Source organism: Musca autumnalis, unplaced genomic scaffold (assembly GCF_047663935.1).
Source record: "Musca autumnalis isolate F117 unplaced genomic scaffold, ASM4766393v1 scaffold_2, whole genome shotgun sequence".
In the NCBI taxonomy this organism is placed as follows: Eukaryota; Metazoa; Arthropoda; class Insecta; order Diptera; family Muscidae; genus Musca; species Musca autumnalis.
The window spans coordinates 255,571,538-255,597,408 of record NW_027411755.1 but is presented as its reverse complement, the minus strand read 5'-3'; the positions used below and the strand labels follow the sequence as shown (position 1 = coordinate 255,597,408).

The window sequence follows — 25,871 nt, the reverse complement described above, 5'->3', positions numbered from 1 at the left end:
ACTTGGTCTTTAGCCATTTACCAGATATGCATGGTACAATTAGAAAGGTAGATGCCTCAGCCCAGCTGATCGAATCTAAAACGTCAAAAAACTAGGAATTCGCCATGAAAAATCAAAACAAAAATCCATATGATTCGGTAAGAAAGAGATAGCATGTCTACACTTATATAGACAAACACAAGCGATAAAAAGAGACAACAAGAGACCATTTGGCGAAAAGTTTGACAGTTTACATTACAAAAAAAGTTGCTTTGTTGTAGCAATTCGCCGATGCATCTACCTTTCTTATTGTACCATGCAGATATGTCTTAAGCAAGAATGCCATGCTTCTTATGTGTCAAGGCCTTAAGACGATTCGAATTCAAATTCATTCGTATTACTACCAAACTAATGCATTGTGGGAAATGTTTTTTTTGACTGAAATTAAGACAATTCGAATATTTTAAAAAAAAAATCAGAAGTATGATAGTATTTCAAACGAATTTGTATTCAAGTCGTCTTAGTGAAACAGGCCATAAAAATTTTTGACTTGTCTTTATGGGCCGTTAGTGCATGAATTAAACATTTGTTTAGGACATTTTGTCGAAATATGAATTTTTACAAATTTGTCAACGTCGAACGCCAACAATTAAATTAAGTTTACCAAAATTAAAATAGCACAGCCTTAATGTTCTTTTACTTGCTAAATAAAATTAACAATTTACGGAACATATGAGTTATTATAAAGGCTGATTTGTGAGATCGCAATAAATAATGTTGTCTCCGGCCGTGTTAAAAATTGAGTATGTTTTATAATTTTTCTTTCTCTCAATTGACATTATGTTTTTTCAGTGTTTCGTGTTGTACGGCTACTACTTCAAATATATATTTTGACTACTACACATATAAAATTGTTTAATTCTATATTTTTTAAAAGTATATTTTTAAGATTCTTTAAGGGTAAAAAATTTCTCAATAGTTGAGTTACATTGTAAATGTGATGGAAAATAAATGTCTCCATATTCAATATGTCTTAATTTTTTTGCAACTGAACTTTGATCGCTTAATTGGTTACTTTCTTTAATTTATATGCCGACTACAATGAAAGATCTATCGGATTTTGTTATAAAGGAAATTTTATAGTGTGTTAACATTCCGAAATAAAAAATATCAACATTTACAACAGAGGCAGAGTAGGGAACTTCTCGATCAGCTGGACAGGCTTGTCCCGATTGAGCATAGTGAGGACATACTCCCGAAGGAATTGTTACACAATTTAACCCTGACTCACGATGAGCTGGACACCACGGTGATTCCGGCCAAGTCTACACAGGAAGATTGCTGTGGCTCTAACAAAGGGAGTACGGACCTTGTTGTCCAACCGAAGGCAAGTCTGATTCCTACTGGTCCTGTGTCGACACATGCCGACAACAAGCTTCAAAGGCAGACGGCAACAGAAGCGATGTCCGACGACGGGGAATCTAACGAGACCCCGACAACGGGCAGCGACTCAAAGGTTGCATCTGCACGAGAATCATCTGATACAAAACAATATAAACGTGCCGTATCCTATCTTCGCATGTTCGTAGGGAGAGATGCGAACATGCATTCGGCGAGGGAGGTCCACCTCACCAGGAGTAAGCTGAAATTCATAAGAAAGTTCGAGAGAACTTACTCACTTGAATTTCATCGCGAGCTCCAGGTGGAAAGGATATTCCTCCCGAGCAAAGTATAAGAGCCGGCTAAGCCCACTGCTTCTGGCAAATTTGCTGAGCCAAATTCTTCCGAATTCCGAAGCCTAACCCGAGAAGAAAGGTAATGGAAAAGGCTATTGAGTGCACCCCCAAACCAATGGGCAGCCATAAGGGTGATCGACCGGTAAAGGACTCTGCCTCAAAGCCCGATTCTGCTCCGAAAAGCAAAAGTGAAGCGACTGGAAATGCTGGTCTTAACAGGGAGATGGTAAGGTCAGCTAAGGAAACATTGTCTTCTGGTGGAACGAACAATGCCCCACAGCATAAATCTGTGAAGCGCGTTCATTCCTCCGAGGGTCCACAGCCTTCACCTAAGAAGACGATGACATCTCAGCTGGTTGAACCATCAACCTCGTATGTGGCAGCTGTTGAGCGTACAACCAAGGGGAAGCAACCGAGTACGGAAAAGGCATCCACCTCCTCCAAGGCGCACGGTCAAGGACGCAAAAAGCCGTACAATAGGCCGGCCACAGTGGCGAATGATGAAGACCTTCAAGTGGCAATCATCGACAGAGCTGACCCTAATGGGAGAATCAGTGACAGTCACTGGTTGCTTTTTGAAATCGGTCTTCGGTCTGCCATAATTTCTGGACCGGAAGATCAGGAGGATCGTCAGTTTGGCAGCGCCTTCATACGAAAGGGTGTCAAGGTGATCAAGTGCCTGAACAGGAAATCACGAGATTTTCTCGTTCGGGCAGTTGATGGTGGTATTCTTATCTGATATTACGTCCAGGAAAATTCTTTCAGCAATGGTTCCCCCACCTGCTGTTGACAAAGAACTCTTGCTGAGGATGTTAAGACTGCAAAATCCCAACCTCACTATATCGGACTGGACTGATATAAGTCTAGCATCCTGTAATGAGGACGGTGGGATGGTTGCAAGAGTGGCGGTTGACCCCCCTGGGGAGTTATATCTTAGAGAACATGAGGGAAAAGTGAATTTCGGTTCAGGATGGGTTCGATTTCGACTGAGTCCACCCCATGAAACTCAGTAAGAGTAGGGAAGCGGCAAAGGCTGCGCATCTTGCAGATTAATTTGCATCACTGCAAAGACGCCGCCGCTGAACTACTCTTGTCCTTCACGACATCTGAAGTAGACATATCTATAAGAATAAGGTTGCTGGACTAAGTAATGCCAATTTCGACATCTTTGCCGCGTCCGAGGGGAACAAGGTGAGGACTTGTATAGTAGGTAGAAAGAGCTTAAATCTAATCTTTCTATCTAATTACAGCAACGGTGACATGTGCACGGTCAGGCTGGAGCATGGTACGGGGATGGCCACACTACTGTCATCCGTATACATGCCTTTTGAGGACCCAGACCCACCAAACATGGATGTCCGACGTTTGCTCGAGGATTTGATGGGCACCAGCAACGTGATCCTGGGTGGCGGCGCAAACGCTCACCATTTTCAATGGGGCAGCAAGGACACCCACAAAAGGGGTGAGTCTATATTCGATTTTATTTTAACATATAATTTACGAATATGTAATAGGGGAAATGATCCAACTTTTAAAATTAGGGATAGGGAGGAGGTCATTGACCTAACCCTCCGTCCTAAGGAATTGGAGGGTATCTAACGAATGTTCCTTCTCGGATCATATGAAGATATTCTTCGATGTCTTTTTTGACGGAGGTCGCCAAACCGGAACCGGAAGAAGAACAAACTGGAATAAATACACGGAACTAACGAGTTCTCAACTGACTCTTAATAATAATAAAGAAACAGCTGAGGAACTTAATGGGGCTGTGAAGAATCTTACAGACGTTCTTCTCCGTTGCCATACGGAATCCTGTCCACTAACCTATCCAGGGAAGAAATCTCAGCCGGTGTGGTGGAACAAGGAACTTGGCGAGTTTACAAAAACCACCAGGCGACTGTATAACAAGGCGCATGAGACTAAACTCGACATTGATTGGGACTCCTACAAGGTGAGTTTCAATAAATACTATAGTGAAATCAAGCGAGCAAAGAAAAAGTCTTGGGCTAATTTCTGTGAGTCAATAGAAGGAGTCAACGACGCAGCTAGGATTCGAAGATTACTCTGCAAGGACCCTAAATCCATTGGAAGTATCAAGAAACAAGATGGTGCGTGGACAGACAGATGGTGCGTGGACAGACTACAGAGACTCTTAACCTCTTTGCAGGGACCCACTTCCCAGGCTGTAAGGATGCGGACACCGTCAACAGTGAGTGTGACGTCTTCCAAATCCAAGAGCCAATGGATCTGTATCTCATTGGCAAGGTGGTTAGCAGAAATAAGATTAAATGGGCTGTCAACACTTTCAAGCCATATAAGTCACCTGGACCGGATGCTATAACGCCGGCGATGCTTCAATTTGCATCGCCACGCTTATATCAAATCCTGGAGGAGATCTATAGTGCGTGTTTGACTCTCTCGTTTGTACCGGGTCTGTGGAAAGAGGTAAAAGTTACGTATATTCCCTAAGCGGGAAAACCTAGTCACTTTGCACCAACGGACTACAGACCCATTAGCTTATCATCCTTTCTCCTTAAGACTCTCAAAAGACTGATCGATCTGGAGATAAGGAGTCATGTAGTCACCGCCTCTATAATCAACTCGCAGCACGCATATGTCAAAGGCACGTCTGTGGAGACTGCTTTGCATGAGGTTGTAGGTTTCATTGAGAGGAACATGAAAAACTCAAAATTTGCCTTGGCTGCCTTTCTAGACATAGTAGGAGCTTTCAACAATGTAAAACTTGAGTCCAAAAACTCTCACTTGAAAAAGTTATCATACCCGAAACCCTAACTTGTTGGATATATAATATGCTAAAAAGCAGAATTATAAATTCCAATATTGGGGAGACAAAAATTAGGAAAACAGCAACTAGAGGCACTCCCCAGGGTGGAGTGCTCTCATCGTTACTGTGGCTACTTGTTAAAAACAATATTCTGACGGAGCTGGATAATCAAGGTATCAAAGCTGTTGCTTATGCGGATGACGTGGTACTACTGATTTTCGTTAAGTTCCCGTCAACCATTTCGGAGCTTATGCAAGGAGCCTTATCGACGCTGTTGCGCTGGGCAAAGGCTAACGGCTTGGAGTAAACCCAACTAAGACAGAACTGGTAATGTTCACGAGGAAGCGTAAGCTCAATGTGAACCAACGCGGAAAACTGAGCGACTATATATCACCAGTCGTGACATTTGACGATATAGATGTCGTTATACCTAGTAGAGACGACTGGAACCACAGTAACCCCCCTCTGGACGGTCTGGCGTTTTATACAGACGGTTCCAAGATGGAGGAAGGTACGGGGGCTGGCGTCTACTGTGAAAGGCTATCTCTTGAGTACGCTTACATGCTAGATAGCAGCTCTAGTGTCTTCCAGGCTGAAATCTTCGCGATTTGGAAGGCAGCGGAATTGATAAAAAAATTGGATGCAGAAATCTTTGAACCGGTGACTATCTTTGTGGGTAGTCAAGCGGCTCTTAAAGCCACCAAATCCTGCAACATCAAGTCCGATGTCGTCCTCATGTGTAGAACAGCTTTGGGAACGCTAACTAACGGCTATCGGCTATGCTGGCTACCAGGACACCGCGACTATGTGGGTAATGAAAGAGCAGACGAATTAGCTAGACGAGGATCGCAGTCTACAGATCTAGCAATCGCTGACTCCCTCAAATCACCCATTTATCACTTTTTCCAAAGAATTGAAACGTTCTCTGACGAAAGAGCCAGTGAATTATGGCACAATGAACCTAGGTGCATTGTGTCAAGATCCATTTGGCCGTCTCTGTCAGTCAAAAGAACGAAATCTCTGTTGAACCTGAGTAAAGCTGAAGTTAGAGTAATGACGGGAGTCATCACTGGACACTGCTACATCAGGGCCATAAAATTGGATGAGGCTGTTACTGACTACTGCAGACTCTGTGAGGATGAGAAGGAGATGATCTAGCACCTCCTCTGTCGATGTCCAGCCATGGCTCGTAGGCGGCATAGATTAGTGGGTGTTCACTTTCCACTGTGTTCAACCTTCTATTGAACTGTGGAACCTGCTATAATATGCAACATCATCAGAAATCTGAAATGACTTGGACAGCGCAACCTGAACACGTGAACTGTATTTCAAATATTCTACCAACCATTACCACCCAAACTCTTTCTTCTTTAAAACTAGTTTTTCTCTTCTAAAATTTTTCTCCGAGTGACGCAGTCACAAATTAGTGGCTGCACATCCCCAAACCTAAACTATCTTAGAAATAAACATGCTGGGAATCATCTTCAAAATATGTATTGAAAATACTTAAAAATTGAAGAATATATTTGAAAATCCAGGGTCTAGGTCCTAAGGATAAAACTAGAACGAGAATCTACTCCCAGTACTACTACCATTGAACAAGGTAGGACATAGCAACCGGCTGATACCAATATTTTATATGGATTTCAAATCAACCAATATAATTTGTGTAAAACAAGTTTTCAACATATTAAAGTTCACTGTGGAAAGAGGTCACTTACATTGACGTATATTTCTCTGGCAGGGAAGCCGCGGGACAACTTAACTTACTATCAGCCTTTCAATTAATAGGATCCAGGAATAAAATCATATTTTCACCGTAAATACCCAAAAATCAATTTCTGGAGAACTGTAGATTCTGTGAATATGAAAATATTTGAAGGATCTTAAATGGTTGAGGGGTGAGTCTGAAAGTCTCTTTTTAAACTTAATTCTAATTCCTAATTACATTAAAAGCCCTCTTTTAATGAATATTGTTTTGGCTGAAATTAGGTATTTAGTCTACCTTGGAAGATTAAAACTTTCCACTTGAAATTTGTCGATATAGGTCCACGCCTTCATATAGCCCCCACCTCTCGATTTACGGTATTTTGAAGATTTTAGCCTGAAATGGCTGAATTTTAGTATTTAGTCTTTGTTGGGGGTATAAAACTTTCCACTTGAAATTTGTCGTACAGGTCCACTCCTTTATATATAGCCCCCACAGAGCGGTACCCCCCGATTTTCGGTATTTTGACGGTTTTAACCTCATTACTGGCGATTTTATTGCTTTCTATTACCTATCCCTAACACATTGCGATTGTTATTTTTCTGGAGGATTTGGAATTTCAGAAAGGTTGAGGTTAAACAGTTGCGGAAATATCACCCCGCCTTGTGGAACTCTCTATTTTACGGGTCTTCGATTTCTTATTTTTTAATTCCACAAACGACTGGCGTCCATACATATCACGCATATGTCGCTTATACACTTTTAATATCATAATTCAATTGTCCACGCTCATCTTCGAACTTGTTGTACGACTGATATGTGTGGGTAGATATGGCGTATTATGCTCTTTGATTGAGACTGTCTTTAAATAACACTTTTTCGTGTTTGATAGCACCAATGAATCAATCCATTCTTCTCGGAACTGTCTATAAAGCACATTTCACATCATCACACCTTTCTTACTGGAAGAGTTTCCAGAAGCAAGTTTTCTTAGTGGAATAGTCTTTGAAGGTATATCTTCCGAACGTAACCTTTGTGAACTTTATTCCATTTAAGAACAATTTTTATAATAAGAAAATATTAAAAAAATACGCATCGTACATGATATTTAAAAGCGCCTTTTCGTCCTTCCTATATCCTTTCATATTTTTTGTTATATCCATAAAAGCGATCAAAGTTCATTACAACAAAAATACTTTATTCCCCTTACAAAAAGGTATTTTCTGTTAATTTTTTACTGATTTCCTTACATTGAATAATACAATTTGTTATTTGTGCGATTCCACTGTGCGCATGTTTTGTTTTTTCTTTTTTCATACTAAAAACAACACTTAATAATTCTGATTGAGTTGGCGCCTTATACCGGCGTTATAACATTTTTACTATTATCGGCATCACTTGATGACTCCTTAACATGGAGAGTGTCACTTTTTGAAGAATTCTTACAAATGACTTTTCCAGGTGTTTTTGAATTTTCCTCTTCTTCGTTCATGGTGGTCAGAGATTGTTTACTGTATTTTTCCATATTTTTTTTTGGGGATATTAAATGAGTGATAAATATGCATAAATGGAGAATAACGAGAAGAACGAAAAACAAAAAATGAAACATACAATTTACAATTTTCTAGCTTTATTTCTTTGATGGATATTAACTAATTTCTAAATTTGTCGAATTGAATGTTTCTAAAATTATTTGCTGTTGAAGAACAAAAAAGAAATCGACTTGAACTTACTTATGACTGCCATTAACTTGTCGTACTTTAAAGTTGATTGGTATTATTAATTGCTCCGTTGAACTACCATCTTCATGCAGTTGCTCCCAAATACTTTGAACCTCTTGGGGTACATTTACAGATTTGGATTGTTGTTGATTCGCCAGAGCTGACGATTCGCTAGAATCAACTTTTAACGGTATGTGGATTGTTGTTGGTCCCGGATTTATTGTAGAGTTGTATTTATCATATCGATCATGATGATGATGGTGGTGTTGATGGTGATCCTTAAAAATAATATTCATAGTTTTTTTGCTTTTTTTTGTGTTTGTATTTTATTTATTTTTTTATTGACCTTGTTTTGTTTTTGCGCAGACATCTAGCTTAGGTTTATGATGGGAAATATAGGTGCCATAGGTAAGTGAATATAATTGAAGTTTCAAAAAGTTCTTTAGTGAAGTTTTGTGAATAGATATTAGAAAAGGTTGAATATGATTGATGTTTAAAATCAAAATTATGTTTTTATGCCAATTTTTATTGAACAAAGCAAGAGGGGAATCTCAGACTAAATAAGGTGTATGCGAAAATGTTGTTCTCTTTATAAAATATTTTTTTGATGAAATTGTATAATAAACTTAACGTTTAAACATTTTGAATAATAACTTTGTTCCAGAACTAAAAAGTTTTTAAAAAATTTACCTCTTTTACACATTTTACACGAAAAAGCGTTCCCGTACACAAAAAAGTTGTAAAATGATCACTTCTCTTTAAACAAAAATGGCGCTGAATGACGCTCTCTTTTAAAACACGACAAATGTGGGCGAGTAAAAAATAAGAACATGGTTGAAATTGCCTTTAATGTATACCTTTTTAGTCGTCGTGAAGGAATCTATTCTCCTTGGAACAGCATTTAAAGCACACTTTCCTATTTGAAAACCCCCCATCCTTTCTGACTGCAAGATTTTTCAGAAACAACATTTCTTATTAGAATCGATTCTGAAGGCCTCTCTTATGCGACGAGCATATTACACTGGAATAGCTTTGAAAATAACCCCCTATTTCAATTTTAGTATGCTAATTAAAACAATAAAATGCCAAAAATAAATATAATTTCGAATAATGTGAAAATATATATGAAGAAAGTACAAAGAATAAGTGTGATAATGAATTTTGTATATTTTGTGCGAATTTTATTTTATTTGTTAAATTAAACATACCATTAGCTTAATATATAACTAGCCTATTATTTTTTTGTAATAGAATAATATAGTGAAACTTTATACAATAATTAAAGAAAATTTAGTAAGATATGAGCTTCTATGGAACAAATTCGATTCAAATTGACAATGTAACGAAATTATTTAATTAATTTGAAGGAGTTACGGAGGAGTTGACTTTTATTTCATATTTCCAGTTTAAACATTCGACAGCGGATACAAAACCATATCATATAAGAAAATAAAAACGATTCTAAGAAAGTTTCCCCAAAGAAACTAGTTTTGTTATATAAAATAATTATTAATAATTATTAAAAAATAATTAAAAGAATTATGTTACAGTGTTTTAGTGTCAAAAATTCAGTGGTCAAAAAATGTATTTACTAAAAAGTTAAAAATAAAAATAATTTTAAAAATAAGTTACAGTGTTCTATTTTTGAAAGCACTAAAAAGTAGATAATAGTCGCTTAGGCTCAATAAGTATATTCTTCTTCATGATGGAATCTCTGAAATAAAACGCTTGTAATCATATTTAATTTAAATGCAAGCGTTTTATTTCAGAGATTCCACAATGAAGAAGAATATACTTATTGAGGCTGAACGATTATGTTCTAGTTTTTAGTGCTTTTATAAATAAAACACTGTAACTTATTTTTAAAATTATTTTTATTTTAAACTTTTTAGTAAATAAATTTAATTCCGAAATATTGGAGAAGAAATAAAGAACACATAAAGACCTCAAGCTCGAAACAAGAATTTTCATTTGATTTTGTAAACTTTTTTCTAGTGCAAATTCCGTCATATATTTCAAATTTTATTAAAATTGGACACACGTAGTGTGATTGGTGCACCAAATATCTCAAATCGGCCGAAAATACATATATATGAGGGCTATATCCAAATCTGAACCGATTTCAATACAATGTGGCAAACATTTTTCTAGTCCAAATGCGGTGATATTTTCCTAATTGCATCAAATTCGGAAAGAATTTGCCTGTTTGGTGCATCAAATACCTCAAATCGGCCGAAATATATATGGGGACTATATACAAATTTGAACCGATTTTTTCTAAAATAAATAGGGTTCGTCCTTGGGCCAAAACAACTTTCTTCCCATATTTTCATGCGAAACGGACAATAAATGCGTACTGGTAGTATTTGTTTGTTTTGTTTACAAAAATACATGGACAGACAGATGAACATGCGTAAATCGACTCAGAAAGTTATTCTATGTATATCCCTAAAGGGAACTATGGGTCTAGTTCTTTTCCTTTTGCATGTTACAAACTTATGCACAAAGACATAATACCCTTTACCACAGTGTGGAGTAGGATACAACAAAAACAAAACAAAAAAGTACGAATGTTCAAAACTATCTCAATCCTATATTACAATAGTAACAATAATTCTAAATTTCAAGATTCCAGCTGTATCCGTTTACCCAAATCCATATTGTGCCATTTTTAGTATCATTGATTACTTTTCGTACCCATAAGTACGAATTTTCAAATTTTCCTATAGTTCAACAGTAATCTTAATTCCAAATTTCAAGATTTCAGCTTTATCCGTTCACTGAAAACCAAATTGTATCAAATTTAGTATTTCCGCACCCATAAGTACGAATTTTCACAACTCACACAGTCCTAAACTCCAAAAGTAATATTAATTCCAAATTTCAGGATTCCAGCTCTATCCGTTCACTAAATTCCAAATTGTACCAAATTTAGTACCATTTAATACTTTCTGTACCCATACGTACGAATTTCCGAAGCTACCTCAATTCTATACTCCAACAGTAATCTTAATTCAAAATTTCAGGATTCAATATCTATTTGTTCACCCAAATTTACGAATTTCCACACCACCACAAAATTCAAGTGCACCCAAATCCAAATTGTACCAAATTTAGTACCATTTAGGATTTTTCGTACACATAAGTACGAATTTCCAAAACTACCTCAATTCTTTACTCCAACAGTAATTTTAATTCCAAATGTTTGGATCCCAGTCCTATCCGTTCACACAAATCTTAATTGTACCATATTTAGTACCATTTACTACATTTCCTAAGTACGAATATCCAAAACTACTTCAATCCCGTACTACAACAGTAATCTTAATTCCAATTTTCAAGAGTTCTATCCGTTCACACAAATTCAAAAACTACCTCCATATCTAAATCATACACTTCAACAGTAATCCTAATTCCACATTTCAGGTTTCCAGTTCTATCCGTTCACCCAAATCGCAGTTGTACTAAATTCAGTACTATTTAGTACTTTTCGTACACATAAGTACGACTTTTCCAAACCATTTCCTTACATCAAAACCACTTCCTAACCTTGATTCCCATAACAAATTTCAAGATTCTAACTTTATCCGTTAAAAATATACAATTGATACAAAATTTTGTTTTTCAAAATAGTCAGGCTTAATCCCAAAGTCGTGGTTTTAATATTTTATTAAAACAACTTTAATTTATTAGTGGGAAAAATTGGCGATGTTTACCAAGGGGTAAGGCAGGGAATACTATAGTTTCAGATCTCGCCACAGATCTTCATCAGTTCGTCGATTCTCGACGAAAAAACACATAACTAATTTGTTGGTATTGCATACTGTTTGTTTTTTCGTCGAGAATCGACGAACGCATAGCAGTGGGAAAGATTTGGTTTTGTTTGCAAGTGAAGTTGCTAGAGTTTAGGTAGTGCCAAAGAAATTCTCGATCAGAGCGTTACTTTGCACACGTATCTATTTGAGCTAGCAATTGACACTTGGGTATAAAAAGTTTCTTGTTGAAAAACAAGAAATAAGGGAACTGATGAAGATCTGTGGCGAGATCTGAAACTATAGCATTCCCTGCCTTACCCCTTGGTAAACATTGCCAATTTTTTCCCACTAATAAATTAAAGTTGTTTTAATAAAATATTAAAACAACGACTATGGGATTAAGCCTGACTATTTTGAAAAACAAAATAGAAGTCGTCATCCCAAACAAAAAACGCCAACCCTCCTAATTGATACAAAATTTAGAACTTTTAGTAATTTTCGTACACTTGTAGTTCGAATTTCCAAAAACCCTTTGGTACATCTTTCTAACTCTCCATCAGTGACCTTCATTCCAAATTTCAGAATTCTAGCTCTTCTCGCTATAGCTTCAGCCGTTTCGTCTGGGCGATGATCTGTCAGTCACTCACTCATCACCAAGCTCTTGTATATATATAGATAGCTCCTCAAAATCTTTTGTAGGTAAATTATATTGCACTTTTGTTCAATCTACTGCATTTAAACAATTTCTTGGAAATATAACTTTTGACATGACTATACAACTTTTTTAGATGTAGTTCGAAAAATTTTAGTTGTAATTCCCCAATAAACAGTTTTTTGCCGATTTTTAGCAATATTTCATTTAAGAATTTCCTGTGCTTGTTTTTTAAAATGTTCCGATTTTTCAGCACATACACTAATGGGGAATTTTGATTTGTTTCTCTTTCTCGCGAGCAAAATTGCCGAACTTTAGTTGGAGTTACGGCAAGGGAGAGTTTGAAATGATAGAATTCTCGAATTACAATTTTACATCGAATTACATCTGAAAAAGTGTAGTTTCAATTAAATTTATTTCAAATTCAAACAAATTATGTGGCAACTCCAGGCAGGTTATTAAAGAGGGAATATTAAAAAGCAAAAGGGCCGTTATTATCTGCAGCGATTTTTGTTAAAAGCAAACTGAAACTGAACAGGGACCTTAGAAATTATCGCATATAAACTTTGAAGGCTATTCAATCGGATAATGATATATGGGGACTATATCAAAGTCTGAACTGATTTTTGTCAAAATCGGTAAAACAGATCATGGACCTAAGAAAATATCACATATGTATTTAATTTGAAAGCTATTCAATTAAAATTTATTGAGTTATAGCAAAATCGGGGAAAGATATACATATGTATGTGGCGGCCATATCCAAATCTGAACCGATATGGACCAAAGTTGGAATTTTTCATTCTTAGGCCGCTGTGCACCGCCGGTAGAGAAGTTTTACATGGTTTAAATACTTAGAAATATCGCCTACATTACGCTAAGGGCATTGTTGCCTCCGCTGAAAATTGTGATGTCGTTTGACCTGTCTGTCTGTCTGCGGGAATTGCACCACGGCGACATCTATCTACATAACTATAATTTTATTCTTCGTATTTCCAACGTTAATGAGTGGGTTTCTTTTATTATCTATTATAACGTAACCCTTTGAAGGAAAGGAAACTATTATTACATCTTACTCCCTGTTTTCGTAAAAAACAGATCGCTGATGTAGATCGCTGATTTTTATATGAGGAATTCTTTATTAAATATGGAACGCGTCTACGAAAAATTAGGTCTGTATGTCAACTGGGGCAGAGTTATTGATGCCTAAATTATTGCGAATTATTGGGGGTTAGTTTAGAACACTTCATGGTGGAGGATAATGTTTTTTACTCCTTTCTTTTTATGTCCTCCAGCATAAAATGGAGGATTTTTATACCCCCAGCCTATTATACGACCAAAATCTGCCTCATAATAGTTATAGACCCCAAGTACACGCAGAGAAAAAAATATGATTGATTCAACAATATTTGAAGAAAAGTTGTTAGATTCCGTATGTAGCATTGTGACTCCAACAATGGTTTTTGTTAATTACAACAATTCTTTTTGCAATATACAACCATAGTTTTTGTCAATTGAACAATATTATTATCTTTTCTTCTACAACTTTATTCTCTTTTGTCGGTATTTTTGTTTTTAGATTTTTCGTATCTATTAACATTGCTGTTTCAGAATCCGCAAAAACTTCCCAGGTATAAGCACATTTCTATTAATTTTCTCGTTTAGAGTTAAGCTTGATGATCGAAATTTTTTGCAAGTAAATAAGGAAAGCCAAGGACTCGAACCCACACAGTCACCAAATTATGTGACCGGTTCCGCTGTTAGTTGGGCAGCTCTTCAGACATATCGACTGTGTAATGGCTTCTCTGTCCTAGAACTTTTGGTTTTTCAAATGCAAATGTGTTTTTATACAATAACGGATATTTGGCCGTTGAATTGTATTTCTTCATGACAAACGCTTTTTTGTGCTGCCTTTGAAGTTATGAGTTTGGCTTTCAACGCTAGGTAGTGCACGCAGAGAAAAAATATGATTGATTCAACAATATTTGAAGAACAAAATATGTATTTTAAAAATTGTTAGATTCCGTATGCAGCATTGTAACTCCAACAATGTTTTTTGTTAATTACAACAATTGTTTTTGACAGATACAACCATAGTTTTTGTCAATTGAACAATATTATTCTCTTTTCTTCGACAAGTTTATTCTCTTCTGTCGGTATTCTTGTTTTTTGATTTTTCTCATCTATGAACATTGTAGTTTCAAAATCCACAAAAACTTCCCATGTGTAAGCACCTTTCATTTAAATTAAGTTAAGGCGCACCGTGTATTACGACGGTACAAGTTTTTTTAAGGTGCAAGTTCATACTTCCTGAGAAAATGACCCGAAAGGTATAAAAACCCCTACGATGGATGGAGCACATGATATCTTTCGAACGGATTAGCCGATTCGATCCAAAATTTTTTCCTTCAAAATATTTTGTCCAAACTTAGTTTAAGTTCGAAGAAATGCCAATAATTTGTCGCAAATATTATGTGCACGATAACTCCCGTAGGGACTAACCGATTTGGTTCATATTTTGTGCATATCGTAATATTTCTACCAGACATAGATAAAGTTCGGCACAATATTTTGGAAAAGTGCCGTTTAATAGCTGTTCTCGTATCCCTTTGATTTTTGTTGAAACAACTTGTATTCGCTGCCCCCATTGCGACGGTACAAGTTTTATTTTAAGGGCAAACCCATACTTCCTGAGAAAAAAGCTCGAAAGCTGTAAAAAAAAACCTATATGGCATGTGTAAAGGCTGGACCGAACGATAACTCTCGAATGGATCAGCCGATTCGATTCGATATCGGTGTTCTGCTTAGGATATCTAGTACATTATTTTTTGTTTAAATGTCTATGTTTAAATGTCTTGTGGTCCTGTTTAAAGCGACATAATGTTTTTCGTCCCTGCTTCCTGACTAATTTATACGGTGACCAACTGAAATGACAGGAGGGCGCGCCACCTATCGAAAAGAAATGATTCCCAAAATAAAACCCACTTCCAAAAGAGACTATGTCGGTCCATACCTTCATGTACCTTCTCCTCAGCACTTGAGCTTCAATCCAAATATATTTTTATCGGCAAATTCATACGTCCAAAAAGGGTCACAAAATCTGAAAACCTCCTAAATAAATATGTAATTATTAGACAACGGAATCCTAATGCATTTGCATATGGTTAGGATGGTCGTAGAGAAAATCTGATTAGACAGAAACTCGCTTTATCACAAAATAAAACGAATTAGGCCCAGAAATGTTTGCATATCGTGCATATTTTGACATATTTGTACATGTTTGCATTTGCAAATGAGCATATGCAAAACCATATGCAAAAATATATACAAGGATTTGTGGTCTAAAAATCCCACCGAAATGGCTGAAATGTGGTATTAAGTCTTCGTTAGGGGTATGAAACTTTACACCTGAAATTTGTCCGATTGGGTCCACGTCTTCATATAGCCCCCATAGGACGGTACCTCCGGATTTCCGGTATTTTGAAGGTTGTGGCCTCAATATCCCGCCAAAATGGCTGAAATTTGGTATTAAGTCTTCTTTGGAGGTATAAAACTTTCCACCTGAAATTTTCCGTATAGGTGCACGTCTTCATATAGCCCCCATAGTACGGTACCTCCGGATTTCTGGTATTTTGAAGGTTGTGGCCTCAATATCCGTCCGAAATGGGTGAAATTTGGTATTACGTCTTCCTTGGGGGTATAAAACTTTCCACCTGAAATTTTCCGGTATAGATGCACGTCTTCATATAGCCCCCGTAGTACGGTACCTCCCGATTCCCGGTATTTTGAAGGTTGTGGCCTCAATATCCCGCCAAAATGGGTGAAATTTGGTATTAAGTCTTCCTTGGGGATAAACAACATTCCACCTAAAATTTGTCGGTTTAGGTTCAGTCCTTCATATATCCCCCATAGAACGATGCCCCCCGATTTTCGATATTTTGAAGGTTGAGGCTGTGGTTATACATTTCTATATTTTATTGACTTGCCTGAAAATAATTTTAAACAGAAAAATGAAATATTGAAATATTTGTTGCAAAAGAAAATATGTAAAATGCATAAATTTTGCATATGCAAAAATTTATGCATTTTGCATATGCAAAAATTTATGCATTTTGCACAATTTTGCATATGTCATATGTTTCGATTGCAATTTAATCAGAAGCCAAAAATATGCCCAGTCCCAAAATTTGACATGAATCGGACCAAAAATAGGGGTTGCATAAAATTCCGCTGTCTAGTAATTATTGGGAAAGGGATTTTGGCCGGTATTCAATATTAGCTTTGTCTTTTTACTTTTTCAGTAAGATTTATTCAGTAACTTGTTAACAGTCGATTACCAAAAGAAAAACATTGGCTCCAATGTATGAAAGAAAAACTAAATCTAAAGCATTAAAGAACTTCTTCAATTTTAAGTAAAATAAATAAGAAATAGTTAAATTTTTAATAAAATAATCAATAAATATAGCTGAATCGCATTATTTGCAGTATTTTTCTACAAATATCACATAAACATTGAACATCTGATCATTGACAACAGGTGATTGAAAATCAGCTGATCGACCTTGCTAAATGTTGCTGGGAAAAATTCTTCTAGCAACCTTTAGCAAGTTCTCAGCAAAGAACTGTCAAAATTGTTCTCTCATTTCGCTCTTTTAACATTTCATAATAATTATTACAAAAGCTCTGTTCCTTTACGTGCAAGAATCTTCTAGTTTTACCACTTTTTACTCGAAAAGCGTTCCTTTACTTCAGACACCATACAATTCATAATGGGAGCTGTTTAAAACTTTTGCAACTTTTGCCGGTTTTACCACTTTCAAAATTAAAGGAACAGACCAAAAGTATCACGTAAAAAGACACACCTATTGTCAATATATGAAAGTTTCTCTGTTGGCAAAGTCGACTTGATACTTTTTCATTTGTTAACATTTCTGCTTGTTTGATTTTCCATAACTAAGAGTTGGAGGGTTTAATGAATCCTTCCGAGAATACAAAAATAACCTCTATTATTTTTTGCAAGATGTCAAATGTCAGTTCAGTCCATTGAAATATGTGTCCGAAATATTAAACAAACAAAGATCTATTTTGAAAATGCCTTAGGTTTAGAAAAATAAATTGCAAAAATAATGGAAATATGTACATAATATTGGCATTGCAGGTCATACAATGTCGTGGCGAAAATTACTGTGCAATTTGTAGTTGAAAGCTCTTATTGGTTGGATAACCCTACAACCTGGTAGTAATTGAACGAAACAGGTTCTTTAACTAGGTACGACTATATAAACAAATAGCCAATTAAAAAATATGCAAAAAACAAGTGGTTCCATTTCAAAGCTCTGTTTGGCAAATATATGTATAAACTCAAATGGATTTTCACTACTTCCTGATGTATTCTATTCGTGTAAAGTTCCTATATGTGGTCAATGGTTTGCTAATTTATATATGTATGTATGTAATGTAATTCCAGAGATTGTTGTCGCTTTTGTATAATTGTTCTATTTTCTTTGTTTTATGCTTTATTTTATTTGTTACAATAAAATCTATGTAGAATGTAATTTTTATAATTTTTGAATGGAGACTAATGCAAAATGGATGCGCTACAAAATCGTTGTCTTTTTTCATTTAGGTAAAATTTGTTTATATATATTTGTTGTGTTTCATATATTTGTGGGTGGTTTTTTTCTTTGTTGTAAATATATAAAATGTATTTGTATGTATAGCTTTCACATATATGTATGTATAATTGTAATACGTTTTAGGTACTTTTTCTCTATATTGACTTAGTACAACGTTTCGATTTTCTAAAATTAAAAATAAACTTTTGATAAAAAACACACATTTAAAAACAGGACGAGGAGGAGGAAGAAGTAATTAAATTAATAAAAAACATGACTAAAAGCTGGTTCTAGTCGTTGTTATGGCATAAAATACAAATAAATTTTCATAAAAATTTTAAAATTTGTTCTCTTTTAACAACAAAAAGAGAAGAGAAAGTACATATTCTAGTTAGAAACAATAAAATTAGAACATACATAGATGGGATAAAATTTTGTAGAACACGAACTACGATTAATTAGAATGCTGCAGACTCAAATTGTGTTAAATTTGTAAATATTTATAAATGCATTCAAACTAATATTATTACTATTATTTAATATTTATATTAAAAACATAATAATTGTAATAATTAAAATATATATAATTAAACTAGCTTAAAATTACGAAAAAAATAAAATAAAATAATCAAATACTGATTTTAAAAACAAAAAAATTAAAAATCAAAAAATAAAATAAATCAATATTACAGTGAAGCACAAAACTTTGTTGCTTTCTTTCGTTTTTTGTTGCAGTGTTTTGTGGTTTTGGCGATGTTGGTGGTGGAGACTACAGTGCATTTCAAAAGAACGTTTTAACTAACAGTGATCTCGAAATAAAACACAAAATACACATACATAGAAACGTAAATGAAGTAGTAGTATTAGGGTAGAAGTGGTTTTACTTCAACAGAAGAGTGTATGTGTGAATGGAAACAGCATGGCATAGTAGCAAAGTAAACATGGCCTTTCAATTCCTTCACCAAAAAGGAGCGACACAACTTATTTCTTCAACAATGCACTTTGGGCTTCCAATTCCTTTTCATTGGCCTGTGTAAAACTGGCCATGTTGATTTTGCTACCATTCTTCTTTGGAGAGGATTTCTCGGGATGTGAAGCAGAAGTACGACTACCACCAAAACAAGGTAACATTTTTCTAAAGCACCCCACCTCAGCATCCAATTGATGTAGATCATCAGCTGCCTGGCGTTTTGTCATTTCCGGCATGATGTCATCCAGAATTTTCAATTCACGACGTGTAAAGACCAAATCCAAAGCCTTGCGTATACCAATCATAACCACCAACATCAAGGGGAAGAGAATAGATGTGGCCGAGAATGACTTAATAAGCCACAGGCAAATCAAACAAGCCAATTGGATAATTGTGAACAAATGGACACGTTTGATGGGGACCTGGAAACAATAGAAAACATCATTTATATTAAGAAATTCCATGGAAAAAGGTATTCCACTCTACACTCACCTGTCTCAGGAACATATAATCCGGTTGATATTTAGCTGGCATAAACATGATCAGCAAACGATCAAAGAATTGCAAACCCTTCAACGAAGCCACACCCATATACAAGAAGACACCGAACAGTACCGGCATAGGAATATGACTCAGAATCGGTGTCAAATAAACGGACAAGCCAATGCTAAGGAAAATCATAATGTGTGTCACACGTTGTTCTCGCACTCCCAAAAATTGTGGCTTTTCACCCGGTGCTGAACATTCAGATTCTTTCTTCAGTGAATTGACGTGATTAATACTAAGTACAGTGGCGGCCACAAACCTGAAAGGACAATTAAGGGAAATATTTTAGTAAGAAGAAGTTGGCCAAATTGACTCACGCAGTCATCTACTACAAAGTACACGACTCACGAAAGCACTCACTACAAAGTAGATGACTCCCGAAGTCATCTACTAAAACGTAGTTGTCTCACGAAGTAATCTACTACAAAGTGGATGACGCATGATGTCAGAACCTATAGAGCAGATGACTCACGAAGTCAGCTGCTTCAGAGTATATGACTCACTAAGTCATCTATTATTGAATAGATGACTCACGAAGTCATCTACTATAGAGTACATGACTCACGAAGTCATATACATAATAGTAGAAGTCATCTTCTCTAGAGAATATGACTCACGAAGACCTCCTCTCGAGAGAATATGTAACTCACGAAGTCATCTACTATAGCGTATATGACTCACGAAGTCGTCTACTCCAGAGTAGATGACTCACGAAGTCATCTACTATAGAGTAGATGATTCACGAGTAGAGTAGATGACTTACGAAGTCATATACTATAGAGTAGATGGCTCACGAAGTCATCTACTATAGAGTACTACAGAGTAGATGACTCACGAAGTCATCTACTATAGAGTATATGACTCACGAAATCACTACTACTGTAGGGTATATGACTCACGAAGTCAACTACTATAGAGTAGATTGCTCACGAAGTCATCTACTATAGAGTAGATGACTCACGAAGACATCTACTATTGAATAGTTGACTCACGAAGTCATCTACTATATAGTATTTGACTCACGAAGCAATCTACTATAGAGTACATGACTCACGAAATCATCTTCTTTTGAGTATATGACTCACAAAGTCATTTACATTAAAGTGTAGGACTCATGAAGTCATCTACTATAGAGTAGATGGCTCACGAAGTCATATAATATAGAGTAGATGGCTCACGAAGTCATCTACTATAGAGTAGATGACTCACGAAGTCATCTACTATACACCATTTTCACATGTAATTCGAATAATTTCAGTTGTAATTCGAAACATTTCACTTGTAATTTGAGAATTCCAATTGAATTTCGAATTATTTCATTTGTAATTTGAAAATTTCATTTGGAATTCGAATTATTTCATTTGTAATTTGAAAATTCCATTTGATATTCGAATTATTTCATTTGTAATTTGAATTTTTTCATTTGTAATTTGAATTATTTCATTTGTAATTCGAATTGTTCCATTTGTAATTTGAATTTTCTTCATTTGAAATTTAAAATGAAAAAATTCGATTTACAAATAGAAAGATTCAAATTAAAAATGGAAAAATTCGAATTACAAATGAAATAATTCGAATTACAAATGAACAAATTCAAATTACAAATGAAATAATTCGAATATCAAATGGAATTCTCAAATTACAAATGAAATAATTCGAAATTCAATTGGAATTCTCAAATTACAAGTAAAATGTTTCGAATTTCAAATGAAATAATCAAATTACAACTGAAATTCTTCGAATTACATGTGAAAATGGTGTAGAGTAGTTGACTCACGAAGTCATCTACTATAGAATAGATGACTCACGAAGTCATCTACTATTGAATAGTTGACTCACGAAGTCATCTCAAATATAGTATTTGACTCACGAAATCATCTTCCTTTGAGTATATGACTCACGAAGTCATTTACATTAAAGTGTAGGACTCACGAAGTCATCTACTATAGAGTATATGACTCATGAAGTCATATACTAGAGAGTATGTGACTCACGAAGTCATCTACTATAGAGTATATGACTCACGAAGTCACTACCACTGTAGGGTATATGACTCACGAAGTCATCTACTATAGAGTAGATGACTCACGAAGTCATCTACTATTGAGTAGATGACTCACGAAGTCATCTACTATTGAATAGTTGACTCACGAAGTCATCTACTATATAGTATTTGACTCACGAAATCATCTACTGTAGAGTATATGACTCACGAAGCAATCTACTTTAGAGTACATGACTCACGAAATCATCTTCTTTTGAGTATATGACTCACGAAGTCATCTACTATAGAGTATATGACTCATGAAGTCGTATACTAGAGAGTATGTGACTCACGAAGTCATCTACTATAGAGTATATGACTCACGAAGTCACTACCACTGTAGGGTATATGACTCAAGAAGTCATCTACTATAGAGTAGATGACTCACGAAGTCATCTACTATAGAGTAGATGGCTCACGAAGTCATCTACTATTGAGTAGATGACTCACGAAGTCATCTACTATTGAATAGTTGACTCACGAAGTCATCTACTATAGAGTAGATGGCTCACGAAGTCATCTACTATAGAGTAGATGAATCACGAAGTCATCTACTATTGAATAGTTGACTCACGAAGTCATCTACTATAGAGTATATGACTCATGAAGTCATATACTAGAGAGTATGTGACTCACGAAGTCATCTACTATAGAGTATATGACTCACGAAGTCACTACCACTGTATGGTATATGACTCACGAAGTCATCGACTATAGAGTAGATGACTCACGAAGTCATCTACTATAGAGTAGATGACTCACGAAGTCATCTACTATAGAGTAGATGGCTCACGAAGTCATCTACTATTGAGTAGATGACTCACGAAGTCATCTACTAGTGAATAGTTGACTCACGAAGTCATCTACTATAGAGTAGATGGCTCACGAAGTCATCTACTACAGAGTAGATGAATCACGAAGTCATCTACTATTGAATAGTTGACTCACGAAGTCATCTACTATATAGTATTTGACTCACGAAGTCATCTACTATAGTGCAGATGACTCACGAAGTCATCTACTACAGAGTAGATGACTCACAAAGTCATTTACTACAGAGTAGGTGTTCGAAAAGCGTATGAAAAAAATTTAACTTCGGGGGCCCAGACCACCCGTTCTGCATCAGACGACTCCGTTCCAGAATTCTATAAAAATATTCCTACTAGTTTACTTACCATGGCAAACCCATAGCGCTGCAAATTTGTATCAAAATTGACAATACAAACAAATCCAAGTGATAGCCGCAACCCTTGCGCAACTTATTCTCTTTACGATTGACAATGACAGCGGTAATTTGTTGATCCATAAAGATGAGAATTGTACCCAACAGCGCGGGGAAGACGGCAGCAAATATCGACCATGTAGGATTCTTTTCGGAGAAGGGCGGGATAATCCAATCACGTGTCGGCAAGGTGGGTTTCAGCTCGTGTGGCACCTCCAATTTGGGAGTTTCAACGCGCATGAAGTAGTCAAAGGCAGACATACTGACAATGGCAATGATGACCGAGAAATCGCTGATGTACTGGCGTACAACAGTGGGGAAGAATCGTGCCGTTTTGAAATCTTTCAAAATGGTCGAGATTATAAAGGTACCAATAAATAATAACACAGACATTAGGAATACATTTGAGGTATCAGGATGTTCACAATCAACGCCGACTAGAGTGCCATTGTTGGCCTGCAATGAGGAAAGAGGAGGAAATCAATATCGCTTTAAGATCAAATAATCGGGTGCTCAGGACTTACCAAACAATAATCTTTACTAAATTTGGCATATTCCAAAATTGTGGAATTACTGCCCGTCGGCGGCGTACACACACAATCATATATGTCATTGTGAACTGGAAATGTTTTGCCAATTTTCAAAACATTTTCAACAGCCTAAAGATTAAAGAGAGTGATGGATTTAGGTTGGGCGCCATTTCTAACTTGTTTATGGACTTACCTTTATTATAAATATAAATGCTATAAGTGTGGCGAAATTCTCCTCTGTGAACCGGGTAATATAGCACACCAAAGCACTGGCATCCACAGCTGTCAAGATCAACAGAATCACAGCAATCCATGTGCCAATCCAAAACCGGAATGTCATATAATCCCAGCCTTGTTTTAGACAAAAATCATAGACAATTGTTTCGAACACCAGCACCGGACCCGTTGAACCCAAAATTGTTAAAGGTTGTCCCGAAAAGAAGCCATAGCCTATACCACAAACAAAGCCGGATACCAGCGATTCCATGGCAGCCATATTTTTACCCGTTGCCTGTGACAGCAAACCGCCAAAGGTGATGATGGGCGAGAGGCAAGCAAAGTACAAAAAGATCCACGAGGCAATACATTGCATCGAGAATGCTTCGGTAAAATCGGATAAATAAAATGGTGCTTTACGCTTTACGTCATTGATCAGGCCACCGAATAAGCGACCAGATCTTGATAAACCAGTTTCTTTGCGTATTTGGGCTTCCAACTCTTCTTCGTCGATTTCTTCTTTGGGTGCTTCTGGTGGGCGTTTACGTACCTCTTGTGATGGTACCGCTGCAGGTGGTTCAATACGAATTGCAGGATCCCATTCACCGGGTGGCAGTACGGTAACTGCATCTAAGAATTCATCAACACCAGCTAGGAGGTGATCACGTTTACGTGCACGATATGCAACTTCGTGGAATATTTCATCAGACATTAGGGTGGCCATGGCACGACCAATTTCATGGAAATTACTTTGACTACCGGGAGGACCCAAGAGAATAAAAATGAATCTGTAAGTGAGAGAGAGAGTGAGAAGAGAGAGGATTAAAATATTGAAAGTTCTATCGGTGATTAAAAGAAATTCTGAATCTAGGTTATTTATTTTTTATTTATTTATCAACTTTACAATAATTCTAAGCCATCGGGCCAATTTAAATGAATTACATTATATTACATATGTGTATGTTATCACTACTCAGAGTGCATATAAAACTAGGTATATAATATAATCCTATAATTACAAATACTCCAAGCCATAAGGCTAAAAAAAATACAAATATTTATATTATCTACGCTAATTAAACTGACTTCGTTGACTTCATCTACGCGAGTCATCTACACTAAGGTAGATGATTTTGTGGGTCATCTACGCTAATTTAGATGACCTTTGTGGGTCACCTACGCTAATGTGGATGACTACGTGGGTCATCTACGCTGATGTGGATGACGTCGTGGGTCATCTACGTTAAAGTACATGACTTCGTGTGTCATCTACGCTAAAGTAGGGTCATCTTAGCTAATGTTGATGACTTCGTGGGTCATATACGCTAATGTATATGGCTTTGTGGGTCATCTGCGCTAATGTAGATGACTTTGTGGGTCATCTGCGCTAATGTGGATGACTTCGTGGGTCATCTACGCTAATGTAGATGGCTTCGTGGATCATCTACGCTAATGTGGATGACTTCGTGGGTCATCAACGCTAATGTTGATGACTTCGTGGGTCATCTATGCTAATGCAGATGACTTCGAGGTTCATCTACGCTACTGTTGATGACTTCGTGGGTCATCAACGCTAATGTAGATGACTTCGTGGGTCATCTACGCTAATGTTGATGACTTCGTGGCTCATCTACGCTACTGTTGATGACTTCGTGGGTCATCTATGCTAATGTTGATGACTTCGTGGGTCACCTACTCTAATGTAGATGACTTCGTGGGTCACCCACGCTAATGTAGATGACTTCGTGGGTCATCTACGCTAATGTAGATGACTTCCTTGGTCATCTACGCTAATGTAGATGACCCACAAAGTCATCCACATTAGCGTAGATGACCCTCGAATGTAGATGACTTCGTGGGTCATCTACGCTAATGTTGATGACTTCGTGGGTCATCTATGCTAATGTTGATGACTTCGTGGGTCACCTACTCTAATGTAGATGACTTCGTGGGTCACCCACGCTAATGTAGATGACTTCGTGGGCCATCTGCGGTAATATAGATGACTTCGTGGGTCATCTACGCTAATGTAGATGACTTCGTGGGCCATCTACGCTAATGTTGATGACTTCGTGGCTCATCTACGCTACTGTTGATGACTTCGTGGGTCATCTATGCTAATGTTGATGACTTCGTGGGTCACCTACTCTAATGTAGATGACTTCGTGGGTCACCCACGCTAATGTAGATGACTTCGTGGGTCATCTACGCTAATGTAGATGACTTCGAGGGTCATCTACGCTAATGTGGATAACTTCGAGGGTCATCTACGCTAATGTAGATGACTTCGCGGATCATCCACGCTAATGTAGATGACTTCGTGGGTCATCTACGCTAATGTTGATGACTTCGTGGGTCATATACTCTAGTGTAGATGACTTCGTGGGTCATC

The 25,871-nt window shown here is 36.5% G+C and overlaps 1 protein-coding gene across 14 annotated transcripts in view; it reads right to left on the bottom strand.

Annotated features, from left to right (window-relative positions):
• Ndae1 (Na[+]-driven anion exchanger 1) overlaps nucleotides 1-25,871 on the bottom strand; it is a 192,292-nt gene that overhangs the window by 4,524 nt on the left and 161,897 nt on the right. For 8 of the 14 annotated variants that reach the window (XM_073971531.1, XM_073971536.1, XM_073971534.1 and 5 more), the window contains 7 exons: nucleotides 23,457-24,267; nucleotides 23,258-23,392; nucleotides 22,687-23,189; nucleotides 19,414-19,726; nucleotides 19,101-19,343; nucleotides 7,942-8,207; nucleotides 6,653-7,719 (listed from right to left, as the gene is read on the bottom strand). In XM_073971531.1, the coding sequence (XP_073827632.1) occupies nucleotides 7,566-7,719; nucleotides 7,942-8,207; nucleotides 19,101-19,343; nucleotides 19,414-19,726; nucleotides 22,687-23,189; nucleotides 23,258-23,392; nucleotides 23,457-24,267 (2,425 nt within the window). In that variant the 3' untranslated portion in view covers nucleotides 6,653-7,565. Of the gene's footprint in view, nucleotides 1-6,652; nucleotides 7,720-7,941; nucleotides 8,208-18,530; nucleotides 19,344-19,413; nucleotides 19,727-22,686; nucleotides 23,190-23,257; nucleotides 23,393-23,456; nucleotides 24,268-25,871 lie in introns of those variants that run through there. The other 6 variants (XM_073971539.1, XM_073971537.1, XM_073971541.1 and 3 more) reach the window with 4 other exon arrangements.